The following is a 22,716-nucleotide window of genomic DNA, read 5'->3' as shown; positions in this document are numbered from 1 at the left end:
GAACTTAGAGCTGGACTCTCACCGCTCATTCTGTTAGCTCTGTAGCTGAGCCAGTGGAATGGGTTCGGAGATGGCCATCAGGAATGAAGGTGCAAGACAGCAGCTGAGAAATACAAGGGCACTGAACTCAGGAAAGCCTGGTGCATGCTTTAATCACAGCGCTCCGGAGGCTGAGGCAGGAGGAGCACAAGACCAGCTCCTGAATCCTGAGTTCAGGATGCTGTTGCTCCTGGACAAGGCTGCCTGTGAGGAAAGCAGATGGTGATCAGTTACTTAGTGGTTAGCTCTCTTTTTTGCATTTTTTTTTTTTTTTGTGTATAGATATCTTGCCTCCACATATGTCTGTGCAGCACGTGTGGTAGGACCCACTGAGATCAGGAGAGGGCACTAGATCCCCTGGAACTGGAGTTAGAGACAGTTGTGAGCTGCCATGGGGGTGCTGGAAATCGAGCCTGGATCCTCTGGAAGAGCAGCCAATGCTGAGGCCCCTCTCCAGCCCCCAACTTAGTAACTTTTCCTAACTGCTTTTATTTGTTTAAAATGTTATGGCAGGACTTAGAGAATGACTTTTTAAGAATACGAGTAGATATTGGCTGTCATTAACACCATAGCCAGACTGGTTTAAATCTGCTTAGAATACCCTTGTTGAGCTGTGCCACGGAAGACAGATGGGATTTGAGCATATCTGAGAATGGCTTCCTTCGTCAGAATGCTTCCTCAGCCACTGGAGCTGACAGGAGAGTCTTTCCTGATAAGTTAATGTGTTACTACTACAGTCTTATAGTTTTGTAAACATTGTGTTATTGCCATATGACGGAAAGCTTAACTTTTAAATACACATTCTTTTTCTTCCCAGCTTATGTCCTTATCCGTACACTAAAGCCCCACTGGTTTCCATTCTCCTCAGCATTGTTTTGTATGTTCAGCTGATGTGCTTCAGGGGAATTTACAGTTACTACACAGTTGCATTTAGCATCTTTTTTTTTTTTTTTAAAGAAACATGTTTGTGTATGGCAGTCTAAAGATAATTTAGGTCCTACTATGTGGGCTCTAGGGGATCAGCCTTTACGGCAAGCACTTTTATCTGCTGATCCATGCCCTTGAGTATTGTGTCTGTGTGCTTGAGTGCACACACAGGAAGATAATTTTAGGTGTCATGCATAAAAATTCTATTTACTCTCTTTGACATGAGGTCTCTCATTGGCCTGGGACTTAACAGTTATGCTAGACTGGCTGACCAGTGAGCCTTCAGAGATCATCTTGTCTGTGTCTCCTAGTTCCACTAAGTTCACAATATTGTTTCTGGCTGTTGTGTTGTTGGTTATTTAGCCTGGGTACCTGGGATCAAACAGATCCTTGTACTTAGGAGGCAAGAACTTGGAGGAAAGACAGGTAGGCTGGGGACCATGACTGATTCCCACAGCAGACATGGTTGTCCTGCTGTTCTCTGAGTTGGTTTGCCATTTTGCAGTCTGAGTGTGGATGTGCTAGGAACTGAGCTGAGGTTCTGTGGGTCCAACCATTGATTGCTAGGTTGGCACCCGGTGGTTCTCATGGGGAGTTGGTATGGTTTGTGTGCAGTTAAGTGGTTTCCTTTGGTGTGAAGTATTTTCCTTAACTGGGGGTTTCATGACCACTAATAAGATGAATGTCTTAATTTAAAGAAAAAAAGCAAAAACTTTATTGACTGGGCCATGCTCGTAGCCCCATCATTTGTATATTTGAAAATTTAGGTTTTCATTTTTCTTTTTTTCTTGTAATCATATTTCAGAAACTTTTGGGAATGAACAAAATGTGTGTGTGCGGGCAAGTGTGCACTTGTGTGCTGGTCTGGAACTCTAGAGATCCACCTGCCTCTGCTTCCCAAGTGCTGGGATTAAAGGCATACATGCACCACTGCCCCTCAGCTAAGATTCATTTTTATTTTATTTTCTCTGTGTTGATGTTTTGCCTGTATGTATATGTGTGTACTAATTATGCGTCTGGTGTATAGGGAGGTTAGAAGAAGGTGTTGGGCACCCCGGAGCTGGAGACAAATGACTGTGAACTATTGTATAGGGGCCATTCTCTGGAAGAGCAGCTAGTGCTCTGTGGCCCTGAGCCATTAGCTTATGTATGCATGTATGTGTCTAGAGATCATGCCATGGGTGTGCAAGGGATGTCAGATTTATTGAACTGGAGGTACAGGTGGGTTGTGAGCTCTTTCACTTGGGTGCTTGGACCTGAACCTGAACTTGGGTCATGTGGAAGAATAGCAAGTGTTCTTAATCACTGAGCCATCTTTCAGCCTTTACTTCATTTTAATCTGTATTAATGTTGTTGTGATGTTAGGGATTGAGCCAGGTCCTCGTGCTAGACTTGTGCTTGATTATGTGAGCTGTAGCCCTGTGACTGTTACTTACAGTTGTACGTTTGATGCTTGGAGTCATTACAGAGACAGAATCTGGGCATGTCTGTGGATCTCACCTTGATTAGGTTGATGTGGAATGACCCACCCACAGGCTCCAAACACTCAGGATCTTAGACTATTTAGGAGAAGAACTGAGGGCAAACACCCATTGCTCTGTATTTCCACTTCAGTTGGAAGTTGGAAGGCCCCACCTTTCCTTAAGTTGATCTTGTCAGATGTTTATCACAGTAGTAGGAGAAGCAGTAAGGCAAATCCCAGCTGAAGTTTGTTTGTTTGTTTTTTTTTCTTTTTTCTTTTTCTTTTTCTTTCTTTTTCTCTTTGAGACAGTGTCTCTGTGTAGTTCTGACTGTCTTGGAATTCTGTAGACTAGGTTGTCCTCTGACTCAACACTTCTGCCTGACATTGCTTCCTCTGTTGGGATTAAAGGCGTGGCTCACAGTGCCTGGCTTTTTTTTTCCTGAAGGCATCTTAACTGCTGCAGTCAGGCTGGCCTGGAACTCTCGAGAGCCACCATTTGTCTGGAACCAGCAGTAATTTTCCTGCCTCAGCTCCATCTGTGCTGGATTACAGGTGATTAGCATCCTGCCAAACTTCACTTCTCCCCCCCCCCCCCCGTGTGTGTGTGTGTGTGTGTGTGTGTGTGCGCGTGCGCGTGCGCGCACGCCTGCCTGCATGTTTAATGTTTGCTAGAGGTGGAAATTGGGCAGGTACTCTCATTGAACTAGAGTTTGTAGGTCCAGCTAGATTAGCTGTGTAGCTAACCCAGAAATTTTGTCCTATCTTTCCATTGCTCTGGGATTATAGGCTTGTGCTTGGCTTTTTACATGGGTGCACCACTTACACATTTAAAAAAAAATCTGAACAAGAAAAAAATATTTTTTTTTCAGAAACTTAGAAAAATGTGATGTAATCAGATCTTACCTCAAAACAACAAAACATACAACCACGCCAAAAGCGACCAGAAACAAAGTCAGGGGATGCTCTCGGGAATATATCTGAGGTACATGCTTGTCCAGGCAGTGCATATGAGAAGGTACACATGTGTCCCTTGGATGGCTAGGCAACACATCCTGTTAATGGCATGTGGTGGGCAAACTGTTCATACAGCAGTGAAAACAGAAAGAGGCCAAGCCCACAGTGATCCCTAGACATCCTTCCTATTGGGATACTTGGTATTGACTAAGCTCTGGGATACTGGGTACTGACTAAGCTCTGTCATGTAGACTGGTAGGGACCTAAGATAATTGTCACTCAGCCTCCAGTGTCACGGAAAAAGGAAAAACCACAACTCCCCAGAGCAGCATGTTATGTGCTCAGTTCTTGCAAGTCGCTCTCTAACCACAGTCATGAATAGCTCATCCCTGTGTGAACACAGTTGACTTCCATTTCCTAACATGATAAAGAACGCCCTTTTGTTGATTATGAATCTAAATTGTCAGAAAAAGCATGAGGGCTGCCAGGAGGATAGAGTGTAGTCTCAGTCTATGTAGAGACTTTGTTTTACTAAGTGGCTCTTGCTAGGTAGCCATGCTGGCTTTGAACTTGCTGAATTCTCTGCCTGTTTTCAGAGTTGAGCTTATTTGAAGACAGTTAGAACTGCTTTTGGCATTATTTTAATTTTTATATATTATTAGACTTTTTAAATTTGTGTTTGGGTATTATACTGCATGTATGTCTTTTTACCATGTGTGTACCTGGTGCCTTCAGAGGTCAGAAGAGGGGTGTCATATTTCCTGGAACTGGAGTTAACTGGAGTTAACAGTTGTGAGCTCCCATATTGATGCTGTGGATCTAGGTCCTCTAAAAGAGTAGCAAGTGCTCTTGACTGTTGAGCTATCTTCCTCTCTCAGTCTTTTTAAATCTCAGTGAGCTTTGTGTTACATAACTATTGTAAATACAACCTGGGTGTGTGTTAGGCACTTAGGAGGCCAAGGCAGGACTATCATGAGGTCCAGGCCAGTCATAGTTAAGTGGTAGGACAACCTGGGCTTTATAGTGAAAGCTTGTTTTACATTAAACAAGATACAAGACAACTGAAACTCTGGGCAGAGGTAGTGAAGCTCAGAGGTAGGGCAGTGGTCAAGGCCCAAGCTCCACCCCAGTGTGAAACTCAAAACAAAAGACACATTCAAGCTGGGCCTAGTGGTACATACCAGATTCTAGTACCTAACAACGTGAGGCAGGGAAATTTCCATTTTGAGGCTAGATGGAAGACATAATGACATGAAATCTCAGATCTGTAAGGAGTTGGAGGGGAAAAAGTCAAATATATTATATAAATATTTTTTTTAAAAAAAGAGATTATTTATTTTATGTTACTACACTGTTGCTGTCTTCAGACACACCAGAAGAGGGCATCAGATCTCATTACAGATGGTTGTGAGCCACCATGTGGTTGCTGGGATTTGAACTCAGGACCTCTGGAAGAACAGTCAATGTTCTTAACCACTGAGCCATCTCTCCAGCCCCATAAAAAATTTTAAAGTGACAAAAATACATTAAACAAGTAACCAAGAAAGCCACATGGGTGTTCCACCAATAGTTTGATATTTGAAAAAAATAAAATGAGACACAGTCCTTTTATAGATGGCCATTATGGAACATTACAGGCAGATGCAGTTTCCTGATTCAGCTCACTGGGCTCACTGGGCTGTGCAGGCGGAGTGGCATAGACGGGGTGTGCAGTGTGTGTGCTTCCTAGCTCTGTCAGCTGACACTGACAGCTCTACTTGCCACAACTTGTACTTTGAGATTTTTTAAAAGACATGATGAATAACATTTGCATAATGCTGAAAAGTAAAAATTCAGTTGCATGTCAGGATGAATTTTTATGAATTATTTTCTAAATAAAAGTTTTTTTAGGGCTGGAGAGATGGCTCAGTGGTTGAGAGCACTGACTGCTCTTCCAGAGGTCCTGAGTTCAAACCCCAGCAACCACATGGTGGCTCACAACCATCTGTAATGAGATCTGATGTCATCTTCTGGTGTGTTTGAAGACAGCTACAGTGTACTCATATATAATAAATAAGTAAATCTTTAAAAATAAAAAATAAATCTTTAAAAAAAAAAAGTTTTGGATTTGTACTGAGTTAGGCCTTTCCTGGTTTCAGGTGAGGGAACTGAGTCTGTTCTGTAGGAGCTTATGTCTCCCTTTAGGCCTTTGTACTGTGTTCAAGTTACTTTGCTCTCTGGAATTATTTGTATCATTTTAAGTGGTTAAATGGCTTCTGCACATTATCAGGAAGGACCTTCTAGATACAATGTTCACATGAACATTATGCATATTGAATTACATTTCTGTGTAAAAAAAATGAAAATATGTACGTTTCATCTTTATGTACCAGGATCCCAGGGTCTTGCCAAGATAACTGTGGGGAGGTAGAATTCACTCGCTTATTAGTAAATAAACACCCCACCCTCTTTCCTCTCAGCCTCATGCCAGGCTTTGCCTGCAGCTGCAGTGGTAGGCATTGTTCAGGAAGTGACCTTGGCTAGTATTAATCAAATTCAGCACACACAAAAAGATTCTTGCTAACATGCTGACTTGATGTAAAAATTTGTCTCATCCATTTTCCTGTGAAATGAGGCCATCCTGTAAAAAGAAAATTCTTCAAATTAAACATGCACTCTCACACACGCACACACGGGCTTCTGTAAGGCATGCTAAAAAGAACAAACTAGATGTATTTTAAAATTAGGCTTATAACTATAAATATTTATCATGTAGATTTGGAAGTTATTTAGAAAATTATTTGTATCTTTTTTCTTTTCAACTTGAATTTACAATACCATGGACTTTATTTCGTGGTCTGAAACACATATATCAAGTTGCACTATAGAGTTTCTGTGTAATGAAGACAGTATGCTGTACTCTGGGCCTCTGGCCCTTGTGCAGCAACTGAGGCCTTATATATTGGTTACGAATTGTATTTCAGAAATAGCTGCTATGTGACCATCTCTGTTTGGACAGAACCTGCTATGCAGCCAATGGTAGTACCTGTATGCATCTCAAATCTAAACTTATAAAACTTCTAAAATTTAACCAGTTGGTATATAAATTGCCTTATCTATAAATTAGGATTTAGTAGATCATTTTGATAGGAGAGTTTGTACAGCTCTTTCCCCTTTGTCTTGTGTGTTTCAAGGAATAGTGGCTCACACCTGTAATCCCAGGACTGAGGCTGGGGCCAGAGGATTGCTGCTGTATATAGAGATTGTCTTAAACTCCCTTCCACAACCATCCCTAAAAAAGCAAAAACAAAACAAAACAAAACAACAACAAAACCAGGCAAAAGCCAAAACTGAAACAACCCCAAATGGCTCTTGGCCTTCAATGTCCTGCTTCCTTATTGCCCTGGGGAGGAGCACGGAGGAGGGAAATGGGGGCAGGGGAGGGGGGCTGTGCTGTTTTGCCTGCCCTGCCTTCTCCATCTTGGTCCTGCTCACTGTTAGTGCAGAATGCTAGCAGGAGTAGTGAATGGATTAGTGCATTGATTTTTTGCATCTGTAGGAAATTTATATAAAAAGTGATCAGGAGGACAGCCTGCTGAAAGGCTTTGCTTTTGAGTTTGTTCCACGAGGCGGCTTGCACTGGGTCCTGGAGAGTTGGAGAGAAGAACACAGGGAAACAAATGGCTCCTCAGACGGACGCTCTAGCTGTATTTCTGTAGACTCCTCTTGTGAGAAGGATGGCATACTGCACTTGTATCAGTGACTCGAGGGAGCCAGAGCCTAAACTCTTTAATTGATGGGCTTCATTATGGAGTTTCTTCTTAAAGCATTTACAGGGAACTGGATGGGCATCATCTGTCATTTGTAGGTTGTTGGTAGAATTGAAGCCTCATGGAAGAAAATCTTTCCTTAACCTACCCTGATTATTTCTTTGTCTTTATATAATTATTGGTTGGTTTGTTGGATGCTCTAAGATAAAGAAACCCTGACTTGAAGGGGAAAATAGATAATTATCAAATTATTTTTATGCTCAAACACCAGTTTAAAATAAAATTAGTCACCTGAACTTAGCGTGTCCGCTGCCTTTTTTTTTTTTTTTTTTTAAACCTTTCCTTCTTAAGAGGAGGAACAGCAGCAGCAGTCCTGGTAGCCAGGGAGTTAATGCTCCTGCAGCCCGAGGGTCAGCGCTGTCTCTATTTGCTGATTGGCTGCTAAAAGGTGAAATTGAAACCACTGTAAACTTTTGACCCTGTAGCAGTTCCTGTGGAAAGCCTTCTACTGGTGGAGCAGCTTGCCTCCCACCCCCACTCCCACCCCTTTTGCCTGTATTTATTTTGTGTGATCCTGCAGGGCACTACAGTTTTGCAGAAAGGGAGAGAGGGTGGGTGAGGCTTAGAGAGGGAGGGAGGGAGGGAGGGAGGGAGGGAGGGGGGAGCTGTAGAGCAAGCCCCTGCAAGCAGCTTGCTGACAATCCTGCTTCCTCTCTGTAACTAGGTCCCTCCTAACTTAAGCTTAGCCAAAGAGGTGAGGCTGGTTCATAGACCACTCTGCCACTGGGATAATAGTGTGGCCCTTCAACTCTGTATTCTTTTTGAAGTAACATCCCACTGTGTAACTGGGTGGCCTGACTTTGGAATTAAAAGTGTATGCCACCACACCCAGCATTTTTTTTAAATAGAGTTAAAAAAAAAATTATCCTTTTTTGTCCTCCTCTGAGGCTACATGTAGTCAGCGTCTGAGCAAGATGCACGGCTGAGCTAAAAAATGTTCACTTGTAGTTTACCTTCATACATTTCAGTTACGTGTCCTGTGTGTCAGATGCCCAGCATTACATGAGTATAATTGGAGTTGACTTAGTGGGTAAGGAGCTTGCTGCCAAAACCGATGAGCTGCTGGGCTGGGGCCCCACGGTAGAGGAGAGAACAAATATCCGAAAGTTCTTCTTGGACCTCAATGTTTCTGTGCGCACTTGCACATGCACAGGCATGCACACATACATACGAATAAATAAAAAACATTCTTTGCCCTTTTTGGGGGTGTGGTCCTGAGATTGAACCTAGATTTTTATACATGTTGGCAAGTTCTCACATTGAACTATGTTTCAAAGTATATCTATCTATCTATCTATCTATCTATCTATCTATCTATCTAATCTAATCTAATCTAATCTAATCTAATCTAATCTAATCTAATCTATCTGGTGTTCTTAACTGCTGAGCCATCTCTCTGCCCCATAGGTTATTTTTGAGAGAGGATTTGTCTCCATATCCCAGGCTGGCCTTGAACTAACCATTTTCTGCCTTGGTCTTCCCAGTTTGTGGATTGTAAATGCATATGACTGTGCTGGTCTCTTTTGCTTTTCAGTGTGAGGGATTAGCAGGCATTTTGATGTTTGCAGAAATTACCTGATTTCATTAGCTATTATTTTGAATTATGTGTGTGTGTGTCTGAGTGTGAGCGCACTGCTACCTTGAGGCCAGAGATGTAAGATGTAAGTCACAGGTGGCTGAGAGTGACCTGATGTGGTCATTGAAACAAACTCAGGTTTCTTATATGCTGATATGATATGAGTATTAGATACTTGATAATGTGGTTTATTATATGCTCTTAACTACTGAGCCATCCGTCCCAGCCTTCTGTGACTTCCCTCTCCCCCCTCCCCTCCCCCTCTCCCTCCCCCTCCCCTCCCCTCCCCTCCCCTCTCCCTCCCCTCCCACCTTCTCCTTCTTCCTCCATCTCTTTATCTTCTCCGCCCCTTCTCCTCCCTCTCCCTATCTGGCCTGGAATTTACCCTGCAGACCAGGATGGCCTGGAACTAAAAGAGATCCGCCTTCCTCTGCCTCCAAGTGTTGGGGGTAAAGATGCCACCACAGTCCCGGCATGCAGCAGACAGCAGCAAGCATTTAATTGAAAATTTCTTGCACAAGGTCACTTAAGAAAACTGGCTTTTCAAATGTTGTTTTGGGAAGCCAAGGCTGTTGCTTTAATGTATCTTTCAGGTTGTGCTTGTCTGTAATTAAGCTTATATTTGTAAGGAATTAAATAACTGTAGTAAATTTGAGGTCAGGTCGATCTTTCTCATGTGCATCAGAGTGAGTGGTAGTGCACAGTATAGACCCCACTGTCTTCTCTGAAGATCACATTGTGAATGCTGTGCTTAACTTCTTAACAAAAATCACAAGTCTTGCTATGGCAGAAAAGGCAGCTAGTGTGATCCCCCAGAGGAGGCTGTGTGCATGGCGTCTTATCACACCCAAGGGACAGATGGGATAATTTTGGCAGGACTGATGCAAAAGCTTAATTTAAAGAAGAGACAATAACTGCCCCCTTCTTTTGTCCTTAGGATCAAAAGAATTGCTGAACAGTGAACTCCGAGATCGGTAGAACTAAGCTCTTATCCGACCTCATTGGCCGGGCTGTCAGGTAATTCTTGTGTTTCCTTCACTGTAATTTTCCTTTTCACTTGACCTGCCTGGAGACCCTGCTTTCTTTTCGTCTTACAATGGTTGAGTAAGTGGGCCTAGGCTGAGCAAGCACATAGGTGCACAAACACTCAAAGTGGGGCAGGAGGGAAAGCTGCCCCGCCTACTGCTCTGGGACTATTTTAAAGGTTTTAGTTAAAATTGGAATCTGCTTGGCGTGGTGGTGCATGCCTTAGTCCCCAAAGAGGCGGACCAGCCAGGGCTACAAGGTGAACCCTGTCTAAAAAACAAATCTGAATCAGCCCCAGCCCATGTTTGCTATTTTTCTCAGATTGGTTGTGCAGACAAATGACATTTTCCATACCCCTGTTTTAACCTTTAATAACACATCAGAATAGTAAAATGAGAATAGAAAACCTGTCTGACTTCCCAGAAGGCTCTTGTGCTTTATTTTCCTGCAAGTTCTTTGAATCCCACCTTACTTGGGTACATTTACTAAGCAGGCTTTATCTGCTTTGCTGTTTTCCTGACTTTCACTTTTGTTCCACTCTCTCTTTCTAATTTTAGCCTTCTGTAAGTCAAGAGCATGGTGATCTCACACACTTGTTACTGACGTTCTCTTGCTGCTTCTGGTGTCTGCTGTTGATCTGTTGTGTTCCTTTTCCTGTCAGCCATAAAACCAAGCGAGGCTGGGTGACTGGGTACTGCTCAGTGTTTCTGCCACCTGCGGAGAGTGTGTCACATGCTTAAGCTGTGAGCCTATGCCACCAGCCAGGAAGCTATCCCTATATCTGTTCTGCTCTCTTTTGTTTATACTAAAGAATTGACTCAGCTTGTAGGCTCCCTCCTCCAGTCCAGTCAGCCTGGTTCCTTGGCCTTTTGGATGGCGCCACCTACAGTCAGGATGGGTTTTTACCCTGTCATTTGCTGCCCACTTGCCCCCTCTGGAAGAGGGTTCACAGATGCACCCAGAAGTGTTCTGTGCCACCCTAGGCACTGGTGGCTCAGCCCAGTCAAGCTGACAGTCAAGATAAACCCTCACACTATAGTGGGTACAGACATACAGTGTGGGCAGGATAGTTTTAAATATACCATTTAATTTAAAATTCTACTTCTAAAACTTTTCCTGATGGGTTTGTAAGATAGTTCAGCTAGTCACGACACCTGCCGCCTGAGTTTGATCTCATGGTGGGAGGAGATGTCCGAAAACTGTCCTTTGATCCCTAAATACATCATGTTCTCTTTCTCCAAGTAAAGTAAATATCGTTATGAGTTCTGGTTATAGTGAATCAATGTGACCAAAAACTATCACTGGCTACTGACTAAGTTGTAAAAATTACGTTTATCCCTGAAAAGTTGCTTTGATTATGTGCTGCCTTCCTTAAATGCAAGCCCACTGATAGGGAGCTTATAAAGGATGCTGCCTTAAAGCCTTACTTAAGCTGACTTTGTTTGGGGTGTATGGATCATTTAATCTTGCCTGTTGTCCCCTTAGATAGAAGAACTCAGCATAAAGCCAGAAAGCACAGCAGCCAGCTTTGTAGTATGGACACCTACAGGGCAGGGCTGTGGCCCTCCTGTAAGTTCAGAATGGTCACTTTGTGTACTCTACAGATCTCTTTCCTTCTAATTGCTTCTCCCCACTCAAGAAACACAAGGTTGCTCTGAGATGACCAGGTCTTACTATGTTGTCCAGGCTGGAGAAGACAATAGGCCTTGGGCTCACTTCCTTCAGCGAGTTTGGGCACTGTTACTACAGGTGCACACTGCAGTGCAGAATGCCAATATTACTTTTAAAGGAGTTGTTTGTGGGGATAAGTAAGGATACATACATAATTCTTTTTTGTGATTTAGCTCAGGTTTTAGCCCCAGTGTTTGAGAGGTGAACAATTGTAAATTCAAGGTTAGCCAGGTCTCCCTGATGAGTCCCAGGAGAGCCAGGGTCACAGACCTTATAAACAAAAGCCGAACCAAAGCACTCCTCACCCCAAACTTAAACAGATTAGTCCAGTCTTGATTGCCATTGGTGACTTAAGTCCATACTTTCTATTTCTGTCCCTTGTCCACTAGATCGTAGGATGAGGTGAGGCGTGTGCGTGTGTGTGCGTGCGTGTGTGTGCGTGCGTGTGTGTGCGTGTGTGTGTGCGTGTGTGTGTGTGTGTGTGTGTGTGTGTTTTAATATGGTTTCTCTGTGTAGTCCTGGCTGTCCTGGAACTCACACTGGCCTGCCTCTGCCGAGTTCAATGGGCAGCACTGCATGGAAGGGTAGGATGAAGCCTCAGTAGATAAGGTTAGGGCTGTTACTGTCGGCCTCTCATGTTATAAACCAACAAACTGTAATGCAAGAAAACCGAATCCAGCCCGTTCTGAGGGCAGTTGTTGAGCTGCTATGGAGTCAAGCACTTGATATTATGGCTTAGGCGTCCAGCCCAGTCCTTGTTTCCCTGTTATTTTGATGGGTTGGAGTGGATTGTGTTTTCTCTCAAGCTCTTCCTTCTAGCCCACTGTCTGAGGATTAAGTGGATGTAATAGATGGTACGTATGTGCCTGCACTGGCACTCAGATGCCCATGAACTAGTCACACCACCCTTCAAAGCACAAAGCACTAAATTAAGCAACATTCTGTATGTTGAGTGCTATGATGTATGCTTGAGGTATTCTTTGGGATCAAGTACTTGAACTTTTAGATCTTTATTTGTTCCCATGTGTCAGTCCCTGAATGGGAACAGCTCTCCTTCCACTTGCTACTAAAAATGTCCATATTGTATGAATTCTTGGATATTTGTTTATTGTTAGATGTTTATTTAATGTGTTTGGGTGTTTTGCCTGCCTGCAGGTCTGTGCACCATGAACATGCTGCACTACCTTTAGAGGATCTCCTAGAACTAGTTACTTACAGTTAGGAGCTTTCATGAGTGCTTCCTGGGACTTGAACACTCCACCCCCCCAAGTCTTCTGCCAGAGCATCTGTGCTCTTAACCACCTCTGGAGAGCCCCATGGTTAGCTTTAAGATGATGATGATGATGATGACTATGATGATCATTATGATGGGTCTGACATACTTGCCTTTTAAATTTAATGATGGTTTATAAGATTGAACTGTATTCTACTTATTTTTTTCTCAAATCCTCCATCCATCCATCCATCCATCCATCCATCCATCCATCCATCCATCCATCTATCCATCCATCCATTCCTGGCTTTGTGAGGAGTTCTTTTCAGATCTGGGTTTGGTATAAAGTTCCATCTCTGTGATATAGCAGCATATTTGTGCTCAACCCTCCTGTTCTGAGGATCAGGGCCTTACTAGGGAAGCACTCTACTGCTGAGCTGGACCTCTGAGCCTCCACTTAGGTTCCCACCCCTCCTTTTCTTTGACACAGGGTCTCAAAGTTCTCATTGACCCTCAGCTTAATTACCATAGTTGGGCTGACCTTGAACTTCTGCTCTTCCCAGCTTGTGCTGGGATTGCAGGCGTGTGCCATCCATTAGCTCACTCCAGTCTGGCTTGTTACTACAGTTTTAAACTTGGGCTATGATCTTGGTGACTCTTCTATTTAGGGCCAGGTAAGTGGTTTTGTTAACAAATGGAAAAGACACAGCTATTCTTTTAAAAAAAGATTTATATATGAGTACATTATACCTTGGCTAGTCTGGCACTTGCTCTGTAGCTCATAGTGGACTCTTGAGTTTGGGGCAGTTCTGCCTGAGTTTCCCATGTGCTGGGATTACAAGTGTGCAGTTCCCTGGCTGACCGAGCATAGGTTGCATGCTGTACAGAATGCTTTCAAAAGAAAATTAGTATCGAGAATCATGTTTCAGTCCTCAAGTCAGACCAGTGATTAAGGTAGTTTCCTTTAAGTATGACATTTTTGAAATATGTCACGAGTACTTCAGGATTCATGTATTTTTTGATACAGTGTCTTTTGATCTATAATAGCCCAGATTGTTCTCAGACTCAAATTATTTTTACCTTTTTATTCAACTGTGAGATTACTCCTGGAGTGTAAAATTCAGTTTTAGAAGTCTTATATATTTTATGGTTACTACTGTCTTGCCTTCATGTGTGTGTTGTGCACCATATGTGTCTGTTGGGTCCCCTGGAATGGGTTACAAATCACTATGAGCCACCATGTGGGAGACAAGCCCAGGCCATTGGCAAGAGCAACACTGTGCATTTCTGTAGCCTCAGTCACCATTGTTATACACACACACACACACACACACTCCAAATGAATAAACATACAAAACATAATATACTTACATAGTACCTAGTTTTGAAATTAAATGTAATTGGCTTAAACATCAGCCTAACAGTTTAAAGACTGAAATAATGTATAGCTATTATAAATGGTTGTACCCTCTAGATTCCAAACTTTGAATTAGTTTTCCATAATTCTTTGTTTCTAAATCTATTTCCAAAAGAATGTTAGGCTGGGTGAGGTTGAAAACTCTGTTAATCCCTACACTGAGCAGGTAAAGGCAAACAGATCTGAGTCTGTGAGGCTAGCTGGTCTCCATAGCAAGCTCCAGGCCAGTCAGTTTTCCCATCTCAAAAGGGAAAACTGAGATATAGTGCTATGTGGAAGTTAATATCGAAAACCTACACTTCTGACCTTGGGTAGACTTGCTGAGTGTAATCAGTGCATGCAGCTGGTGGACTCAGAATTGCCCTTTTTAGGTCTTTGCTTTGTGGATTAATATGCATCAGACATGAGTGCAAGGCAGCTGACGATGATCAAGGATAGCAGGAGCCGTATTCCTTTTCACATTTTCAAACAACTTTTAAAGCTTTTCATGTACACACATGTTCAACATATGTTTCCAAGCTTTAAATGGATCACTTACCATTAACAATGAGGAACTAAAGTCTTTTTTTTTTAAACTTTATTTATATGAGTACACTATTGTCTTCAGACACACCAGAGGAGGGCATTAGGTCCCATTACAGATGTTTATGGTTGTGAGACACCTGAGGTTGCTGGGAATTGAACTCAGGACCTCTTAACACTGAGCCATCTCTCCAGCCTGGAACTAAATTCTTAATGGGAGTGTATATTAAACACATTGCACATCCACAAGCATCCAAAAATGAACAGTGTAGGATGTTTGATTCTGTGAAATTTTCTGTTTGGCCAGTTTTAAGACCACTGGAGTAAAGGCATAACATCTGCACACAGTGGCCTTGCGGTGTCATCTACAGGCCAGCCCTCCTCTTGTGCCGGTAGCCTGAGATGTGCCAGAATGGAGCAGGGGAATCAGGGACTGGAGCCCTGAGAGCAACTGTAGCTCTGAAACAGCAGAAATTAAATGATTTTTAATTTTGTTCTTAGGGTTTTTAAAATTTGATTGTGATGATAATTAAAATGGAATTTTAGAATAAAATGTGTTGCAGGCTTGTTAAAGAAAGGAATGCTCTCTGGTTGGCATAGGCTTTACATGCCAGAACCTGTTGACTCCTAGTATCATTGGTGTGCAGATCACACTGACTTGCTGCAGGAGCAGGAGCAGGCTCTGATTGCAGAGGACACAGCAACCCACACAGATGTTAGTCTGCTGTCTGTAATTGTAGACTCTGCAGGCTTTGTGTCTTAGGTCTTGGGAAGGAAGTTAAAATTAATTAGTTGTGTGCATGTGTTTTTATCTGGGTTTTTGATAAATTGTTTTATGAAGAAAGAAATGTAAGAATCCTGAGTCTTGGAAACCATTTCATAAGGAAATCATTTTCCTAAGAATGCTGTATAGTGAAGAGACTTTCAGCTTAATCGGGTTGAATTGCCAGTGTCTTTACTCTGTCTTTTTGGGGGAGGGAGCTGCAAGTTCTCTCTCCCCTCCCTCCCTCCCTCCCTCCGTCCCTCCCTCCCTCCCTCCCTCCCTCCCTCCCTCCATCCCTCCCCCCCCCTATCCCTCTCTCTCTCCATTTTCCAAGTGCTGGAATTAAAGGCATGTACCACATTGCTCGACTTGTTTTTGTTTTTGTAAAGAATTAACTGTGAGGGGTCTGGAGAGATTCTCAGTAGCACTGACTCCTCTCAAGTACCTGGGTTAAATTTCCAGTATACATACGGTGACTCACAAACCACTTGTAACTATCGTCCCTCCTAGGACACTGCATGCATATAGTACACAGACATAAATGCATACAAGATGCTCACACATATTTTAAAAAAAACAGTTACAAGCATTGACATGGTTTTTGTTTCGTTGTATTTTGTGTTTTGAGACAGGATCTTATTTTGTGGTCCTTGATGGACTCAATCTGTAGACCAGGCTGGGCTAGAACTCACAGATATATCTGACTTTCTCTATCCTCTGGGTGCTAGGATTAAAATCACAAACCAGAATTCTGGTTTCAAAGATCTGTCTTTAAAAACAACATTAATAGACAGTGGTATTGTTGTAGCAAAAAGCCCATGTCTGCTAAACATGTTTTAGTTTTGCTATTGGAAATGGGTTTTTAATCACTTTTACATTGTAAAAGTGCTGGATTTTCATTCTTAGGAAATGGAGTTGAAATTCAGAGATGGAAACTTGGTAGGGTCGTGCTAGTATTGAAATCAGCTCTGAGACGAGTCTGAGGTTCTCCTCTTCATTTGCCTTATTAGGCTTGTCTGATAAGTCAGTGATTCAGTGTGTGCATGTGCCTGCTGAGTGTGGAAATCAACCTTTTCTGCTAGGCTCTGACTTCACATAGTATCCATGCTGACCAGATATATTTAACTAAGAGGCACTCAGACAGTGAGTGATGTGATCGTCTTTACTCTTTGAGATTTGTAAAAACTGGTATTTTTTTTCACATTTACTATTTCTATGTGTGCTTATGTGCAAGTGCACCTTTTTTTTTTTTAAATTTATTTTATTCATATGAGTACACTGTAGCTGTCTTCAGACACACCAGAAGAGGGTTTCAGATCTCATTACAGATGGTTGTGAGCCACCATGTGGTTGCTGGGATTTGAACTTAGGACCTCTGGAAGAGCAGTCAGCGCTCTTAAAGACTGAGCCATCTCTCCAACCCAAGTACACTCCTTCTTGAACATCAATTCTTTTTTTTTTAATCCTGGGCATCTATTTTTATTATATGATTACTGAGTGTCTTTTTTTCTTGAGTTTCTTGGCCCTCTTAATTCAGTTTAAATTGTAGCCTACATTCTTCATACTGAGTGGGGAACAACTTGTTTATTTACTTTATTGTTTTGAGACAGGGTCTTTCTGTGTAGCTGTGCCTGGCCTGGAACTTGAAATAGTGACCAAGCTGGCCTTGAACTAGCAATAGATCAGTCTGCCTTTGCCCCCTGAGTGCTCAGTGTTTTATTTAGTGTGTTGGCTTGCCTATGCCATGGTATGGGTTCACAGGACAACTTTTTTGAAAGAAAGAGTTGTCCTTTCTGGGAGGCTGTGAGTCCGTTCTTTATTATTGCTTTGTGATTTCTGGAGGTTGAGCTCAAGCCATTAGGCTTGGTGGCCAGTACTTTGTCATGTCACTGTGGTATTGGCCCCTCCCCCAACTTTTAATTCTGAGATTGATCTTATATAGGCCTGAGGCTAGCTAATTAGGCAAGGCTGTCCGGCTAGTAAGCCCCAGGTGTCCCCCCCATCCTGCACTCTGTGTGTGTGTGAGTGTGTGAGTGAGTGTGTGTGTGAGTGTCTGTCTGTCCTGCCCCCCATCCCCTGTCCCAGCATGGGGTCCAGGGAGGTTATGTATATCACTGCCCCTGGCTTTTATGTAGATTGAGGTATTGAGTTCAGGCAAGCATTTTACTGGCTGAGCCATTTGCTCAGACTGAAACACCTTTAAAAACAGATTTATTAATTTTTGCTTTATGCGTGTCTATTATGTGCGGGCCTGGTGCTTGTGGAGGTCAGAGAAGGGTATCAGATCTGCTGTTCTGAGCTGTACTGTGGGTTTTGGGAATTGGACCCAGGTTTCCAGCCCCTAAAATACTTTTTCCTTTTGCTTTGCCTTTTTTTTTTTTTTTTTAAAGACAAGGTTTTTCCATGTAGTCCTGGCTGTTCTGGAACTATCTCTATAGAACAGGGTGGCCTTAAAGCCTCTGCTTCCCAGGTGCTAGGATTAAAGGTACATACCACCATTCCTGGCTTGAAATACTATTAGTTTTTGAGCCATCAGAAGTCTTTAAAAATTTACTTATGTATTTTATGTATTCGAATGGTTTATATACATGTATGCCTGTTTGTCAGAAGAGGGCATCAGATCCCAACATAGATGGTTGTGAGCCACTATGTGGTTGCTGGGAATTGAGCTCAGGACCTCTGGAATTGCAGACAGTGCTCTTAACTACTGAGCCATCTCTCCAGCCTCAAAATAGTATTTTTTCCTTTTTAATTGAAACAGTGACTGACAGTCTATGGTTTTCAGGTTTGTATATTTGGCCGACAATATTTTGAAAGTGAGGTAGCTAAACTAGACTGATAGTCAATGATAAACTTTGAACTTTTATCCTTTAAACATAATAGAGGTGAGTTTGCTTCTGGCACCATAAGTACTCTTCATTATGGAGTGTCTTCTCTGAGGAATGATTGGTGCTATGAATGAATGTGGATTTTAATGCAGATTTCTGTGAGTTCCAGGCCACCCTAGTCTACAGAGCAAGTTCTAGGACAAGCCAGGGCTGCACAGAGAAACCCTGTGGGGGGGGGGGGGAGAAAACAAACAAAAACAAACAAAAAGACTGTATAATGAAATATTATCTATTTGAAAGTAAATATCTAATTTGAAAGGCCAGCTTTATCTAGTGCTTTACACTCACTGAAAAATCGTACATGCGAAAGCTCTGTAGTACAGTGAAGTTGGGTCATGCTTTCCAGTGGTGCAGCCTGGGTGTTTCCTGATAGGATTCAGGTCTGATTGTCAGCTGCAGGAAACTAGAACATACCATTTGAAAATGTGCCTCTTTGAGACAAAGAATATTCAGAGAAACAGTCATGTGGACGTCAGGGTGATATTAGGCCTGGCAGAGCATGGTTCAGGCAGTGTCGTGGGGAGTAGTGGGTAATAGTAGTAATAATGCCTGCAGAGGTAGCCCCTGACTCCCCAGACCCTTACCTTATGGCCCTAGCAGCAGATGTTACAGCCCTCTGTTTTTTTACTGAGAAGCTGAGAAGCTTGGTTACTTGGTTGGAGGTAGTGTGACATATGGCTGAACTATTTGCTTTTGGTGATTGTTTGGTTGGTTATAGAGTATGTTATAGTTTCTTCCATTCATTCAAAGTCTAGTTTCGATGCTAGTGGAAAGCTAGTTAGTTAGTTCCCTATCTGTAAAACAGAACTAATCACACGTGTGTGGTGGGGGTCATCATGAATGATCACCCAGTGTATGTGAGAAGTTCAGTGCCATACTGCTCTGAGTCACCCACTCCCTCACCTTTACTAACTGACCTAGGAAAAGGGAATGACTTAACCAGTGTCTGCTACTTTATCACTGGGTAATCTGCCTGCTCTCATTTTGGTACAGTAAAGTTTTTCTCAGGCCTTAAAATAACTTGCTTAAACAAAACACTGACATAGATATTTTTTCATTTAATCTTTTTAAAAATGTTTGTGTGCTTGTGCATGCACATGTGCCTCAGTTTACAAATGGAGTACAGAAAACATCTGTTCTTTGCTTCCAGCTTGTGGGTCCCAGGATAGATCTCTGGTTGCCAGGAACAGAGGCAAGCACCCCTGCCTCCTGAGCTGGCTCTATTTCTTCCTTTTGCTCAGTGTGTTCTTGTGCGTGCTTCAGGCTAGTTTGCAAGTCTTTTCTTCTATCCGAAACACACCAGAAACCTGGGATAACAAAGGAAGTTGGTTAATGTTCAGCCGTATACCAACATTTCAGTGTTTTTCAGGGAGCCAGTGTCAGTCCTTGGCATTCAGCTGCATTAAGTTGGCACTATTCCACTGATGCTTATTTCTTGCTGTATGCGTGGTGAGCTTGGCTGTGACCCAGAGGCACTGGCCTGTATTTCACAGCAAGGTCAGACCTGCTGTGGAGAGTGCAGATCAAACCATGTGCAGCTTGAGCCCATGTAACACAAGGGCAAGAAGGTACTATGTAGTTAGAATTCTGGACTAAGTTAAGTAAAAATAGGTATGTAAATGCTCAGTGTGGCTCAGTTTAAAAATAATCTTTGAACTGATTGGTAACACAGATTTGCTGTAGTTCTGTCTTTGAAAGAACCACCCTTGACTGTTCAACACTGTGTTGCATGATGCTGTAGTCTAACACCCTAGAGGGTTCCAAAGGTGTGTGTGACCACAGATGTGACAGCGAATGCTTGAGGTCCCAGTATGAAGCAGAGACATTGGGGCAGAGGATTGGAGCTCAGGGCCAGCCACAACTATGGGTTCCAGGTCAGTCTGGGCAATGAGGCCCTGTCTCAAAACAAACATGACCTACATATTTTAAGTATGATCATGTGGTTTTTTTCTCCCCTTAAACTGGCCTTTCTGGTATTGTGCCACCTAGTGGCACACCTGCAGACTGGCTGGCTGAAATTCTAGATGCAACATTGGAGATTTGGGATTCTTTAAACCAGTGATTGTCATGTTCAAGCAAGAGTTTACCACACATGAAAGCCTTAGTAAATGAGGCCTAATAGAACCCTCAAAAAAAAAAAAAAAAAAACCTTGTACTTATCGTCTTAGTGTTTGAAACTTAACCATGATACATTCTTTTCTAGGAGTCAGCATGTAAATAAAGGTGGTGGAATGTGTGGCTTATGGCCGCCCTGTCGTAGAGTGTGTCTGGCTTTACACCTGTGCCTTAAGTAGAATGCAGGGTAGTTTACGGTCATGTTTATATAGTCTGAGAAGTGCTGCCTAGAGAAAGAGCCAGGGGACTGGAGGATGAGTTCTGTTCCCAAATGCCCACATGGTAGATCATAACTGCCTCTTAACTCCGGCTCCACGGGATTGAGAGCCTTTTGTGGCTTTGTGGGGGGGGGCTGTATTCACATGGTACATATGTATATACATGTAGGCAAAACACTCATACACAGAAAATAAAAATAAATCTTACAGCTTAGTCTGGGCTCACTATTTGAAGAGTTCTTACCAAATCACTGGGTAATCTTTTTATCTGTTCTATTTGGATATAAATAAAATTCTGAATTGTTTTAAGATTGAAGTCCTGATAGTCTGTGATGTTGACACAGGCTCATACTGGCCTGGAGCTTGCTGTATAGTCCCGGCTCACCCAGAATCCTTAATGTTCCTGACTTAGCCTTCTGAGTGCTGGAGTTAGATGCCAGTACCACTCTGCCTGCCCAGCATAGTTAAGAGTTCATCTGAGCTCTGAGCATATGCAAACGCACTCAGTCATAACAGGACCACAGGATAATAGCCCTTTTATTGAAAATGCGTGTTTTAGTGCTTTAGTCTTGTCACCTCTTCTTTTATAGTTGCTGATCTGTGTTCAGGATGAGTGGACAAGGTGAAACCTCCTTGGATCCGCTGGCCACCGAGTCTCGGAAACGCAAATTGCCTTGTGATGCTCCAGGACAAGGGTAGGTGATTGTCTCCAATTCCAGATGGAAGGACTGGGGTTGATGTTTCTCAAGGTCAATGGCTAATCAAAAAGGTGGTACTGAGTTTAGTTTATTTCCACATGAAACTAATGTGTAGTACAGGGCAGATCTGCTCAAAGCTTTCTTGACAGAGGTGTGATTGTGGCTGTGCTTTTCTCCGTCTTGCAGTCTTGTCTACAGTGGTGAAAAGTGGAGGCGGGAGCAGGAGAGCAAGTACATAGAGGAGCTGGCCGAGCTGATATCTGCAAACCTCAGTGACATTGACACCTTCAACGTCAAGCCAGACAAGTGTGCCATCTTAAAGGAGACAGTGAGACAGATACGCCAAATAAAAGAACAAGGTAATACAAAGTCAGAAAAGCACTCAAATGTTGGACTTCTAATATGTATGCCCCCCCCCCCCCCCATTTTGGATCAGGGAGATTGAGTAGGGCGTTACTGGTGGTAAGACTTTATCAAAGTCCCATGAGTTGACCAGCTTTGGTTTTAAAGAAACAGTTAACAGAATTGGCAGAAGATGATGTTCCTCAGCATGCAGACCGCTGGTGGGAGGGAAGCTAGCATGTGAGGTCTTCTACCTTCCTGGGAAACCATGAGGTTGTGGTGGTATTCTCTTATCTGCCAGTGAGTGTTCTGCATGTATATGTACATACTACCTAACTCTGTGTGTGTGTGTGTGTGTGTGTGTGTGTGTGTGTAAGTAAAAGGGCTGAGGTAGTGCTTCTCAACAGGATGCTTCCTTTTATCTATTCAGGAAAAACTATTTCCAGTGATGATGATGTTCAAAAAGCTGATGTGTCTTCTACAGGGCAGGGTGTCATTGATAAAGACTCTTTAGGACCGCTTTTACTACAGGTGGGTGTGAGGATTGTAGCCGTCCAAAGCACGCTGTGCTTTGGCTATTTTACTATGTGATTCATGGGGGGGGATCGGAAATGAGGAAATAGTTTTGACCCCCGTGGAGCAGAGCTCAGTATTATAGCAATCATAAAATACCCACCTGACACTGTCTGTAATTCTGTATATGCACTATATACTGTGTGAAAATACAACACGTACACAGAAACAAAGAAGGTCTGTGAGATAGAGTAGCTCAGTAACACCCAGAGGTGCCACTTAGTGTATTTTAGTTCAGACCCTTCTATGAATTTTCCCACGATTGCTTACACAGAACACTACAGTTTTCCCTTTTCTTTGTTGTGCTTGGAGTTCAACCCAGGGCCTCACATATGCTAGGTGACCATAGCAGGCAAGCATGTTACCACGGAGTGACATTCTCCACCCTCAGCTCTGTATTCTTGGAGAATTTATTCATGGTGCTGGGGAGGGAAGCCCAGGGCCTCATGCATGCTAGGCATGTGCTCTGTGACAGAGATGCACCCCAGCTTGTGAGGCAATTT

The 22,716-nt window shown here is 42.9% G+C and overlaps 1 protein-coding gene across 3 annotated transcripts in view; it reads left to right on the top strand.

Moving 5' to 3' along the window:
• Positions 1–22,716, top strand: part of NCOA3 (nuclear receptor coactivator 3) — a 74,918-nt gene that overhangs the window by 28,190 nt on the left and 24,012 nt on the right. For 2 of the 3 annotated variants that reach the window (XM_080924839.1, XM_080924837.1), the window contains exons 2-5: positions 9,705–9,784; positions 21,191–21,295; positions 21,485–21,657; positions 22,071–22,171. In XM_080924839.1, the coding sequence (XP_080780965.1) occupies positions 21,210–21,295; positions 21,485–21,657; positions 22,071–22,171 (360 nt within the window). In that variant the 5' untranslated portion in view covers positions 9,705–9,784; positions 21,191–21,209. The remainder of the gene's footprint in view (positions 1–9,704; positions 9,785–21,190; positions 21,296–21,484; positions 21,658–22,070; positions 22,172–22,716) is intronic. The other variant, XM_080924838.1, reaches the window with a different exon arrangement.

This window comes from Micromys minutus (genome assembly GCF_963924665.1).
Source record: "Micromys minutus genome assembly, chromosome: 11".
Lineage (NCBI taxonomy): Eukaryota > Metazoa > Chordata > Mammalia > Rodentia > Muridae > Micromys > Micromys minutus.
Note: the sequence above shows the minus strand (reverse complement) of the source record. Positions and strands in the feature narration are given on the sequence as shown.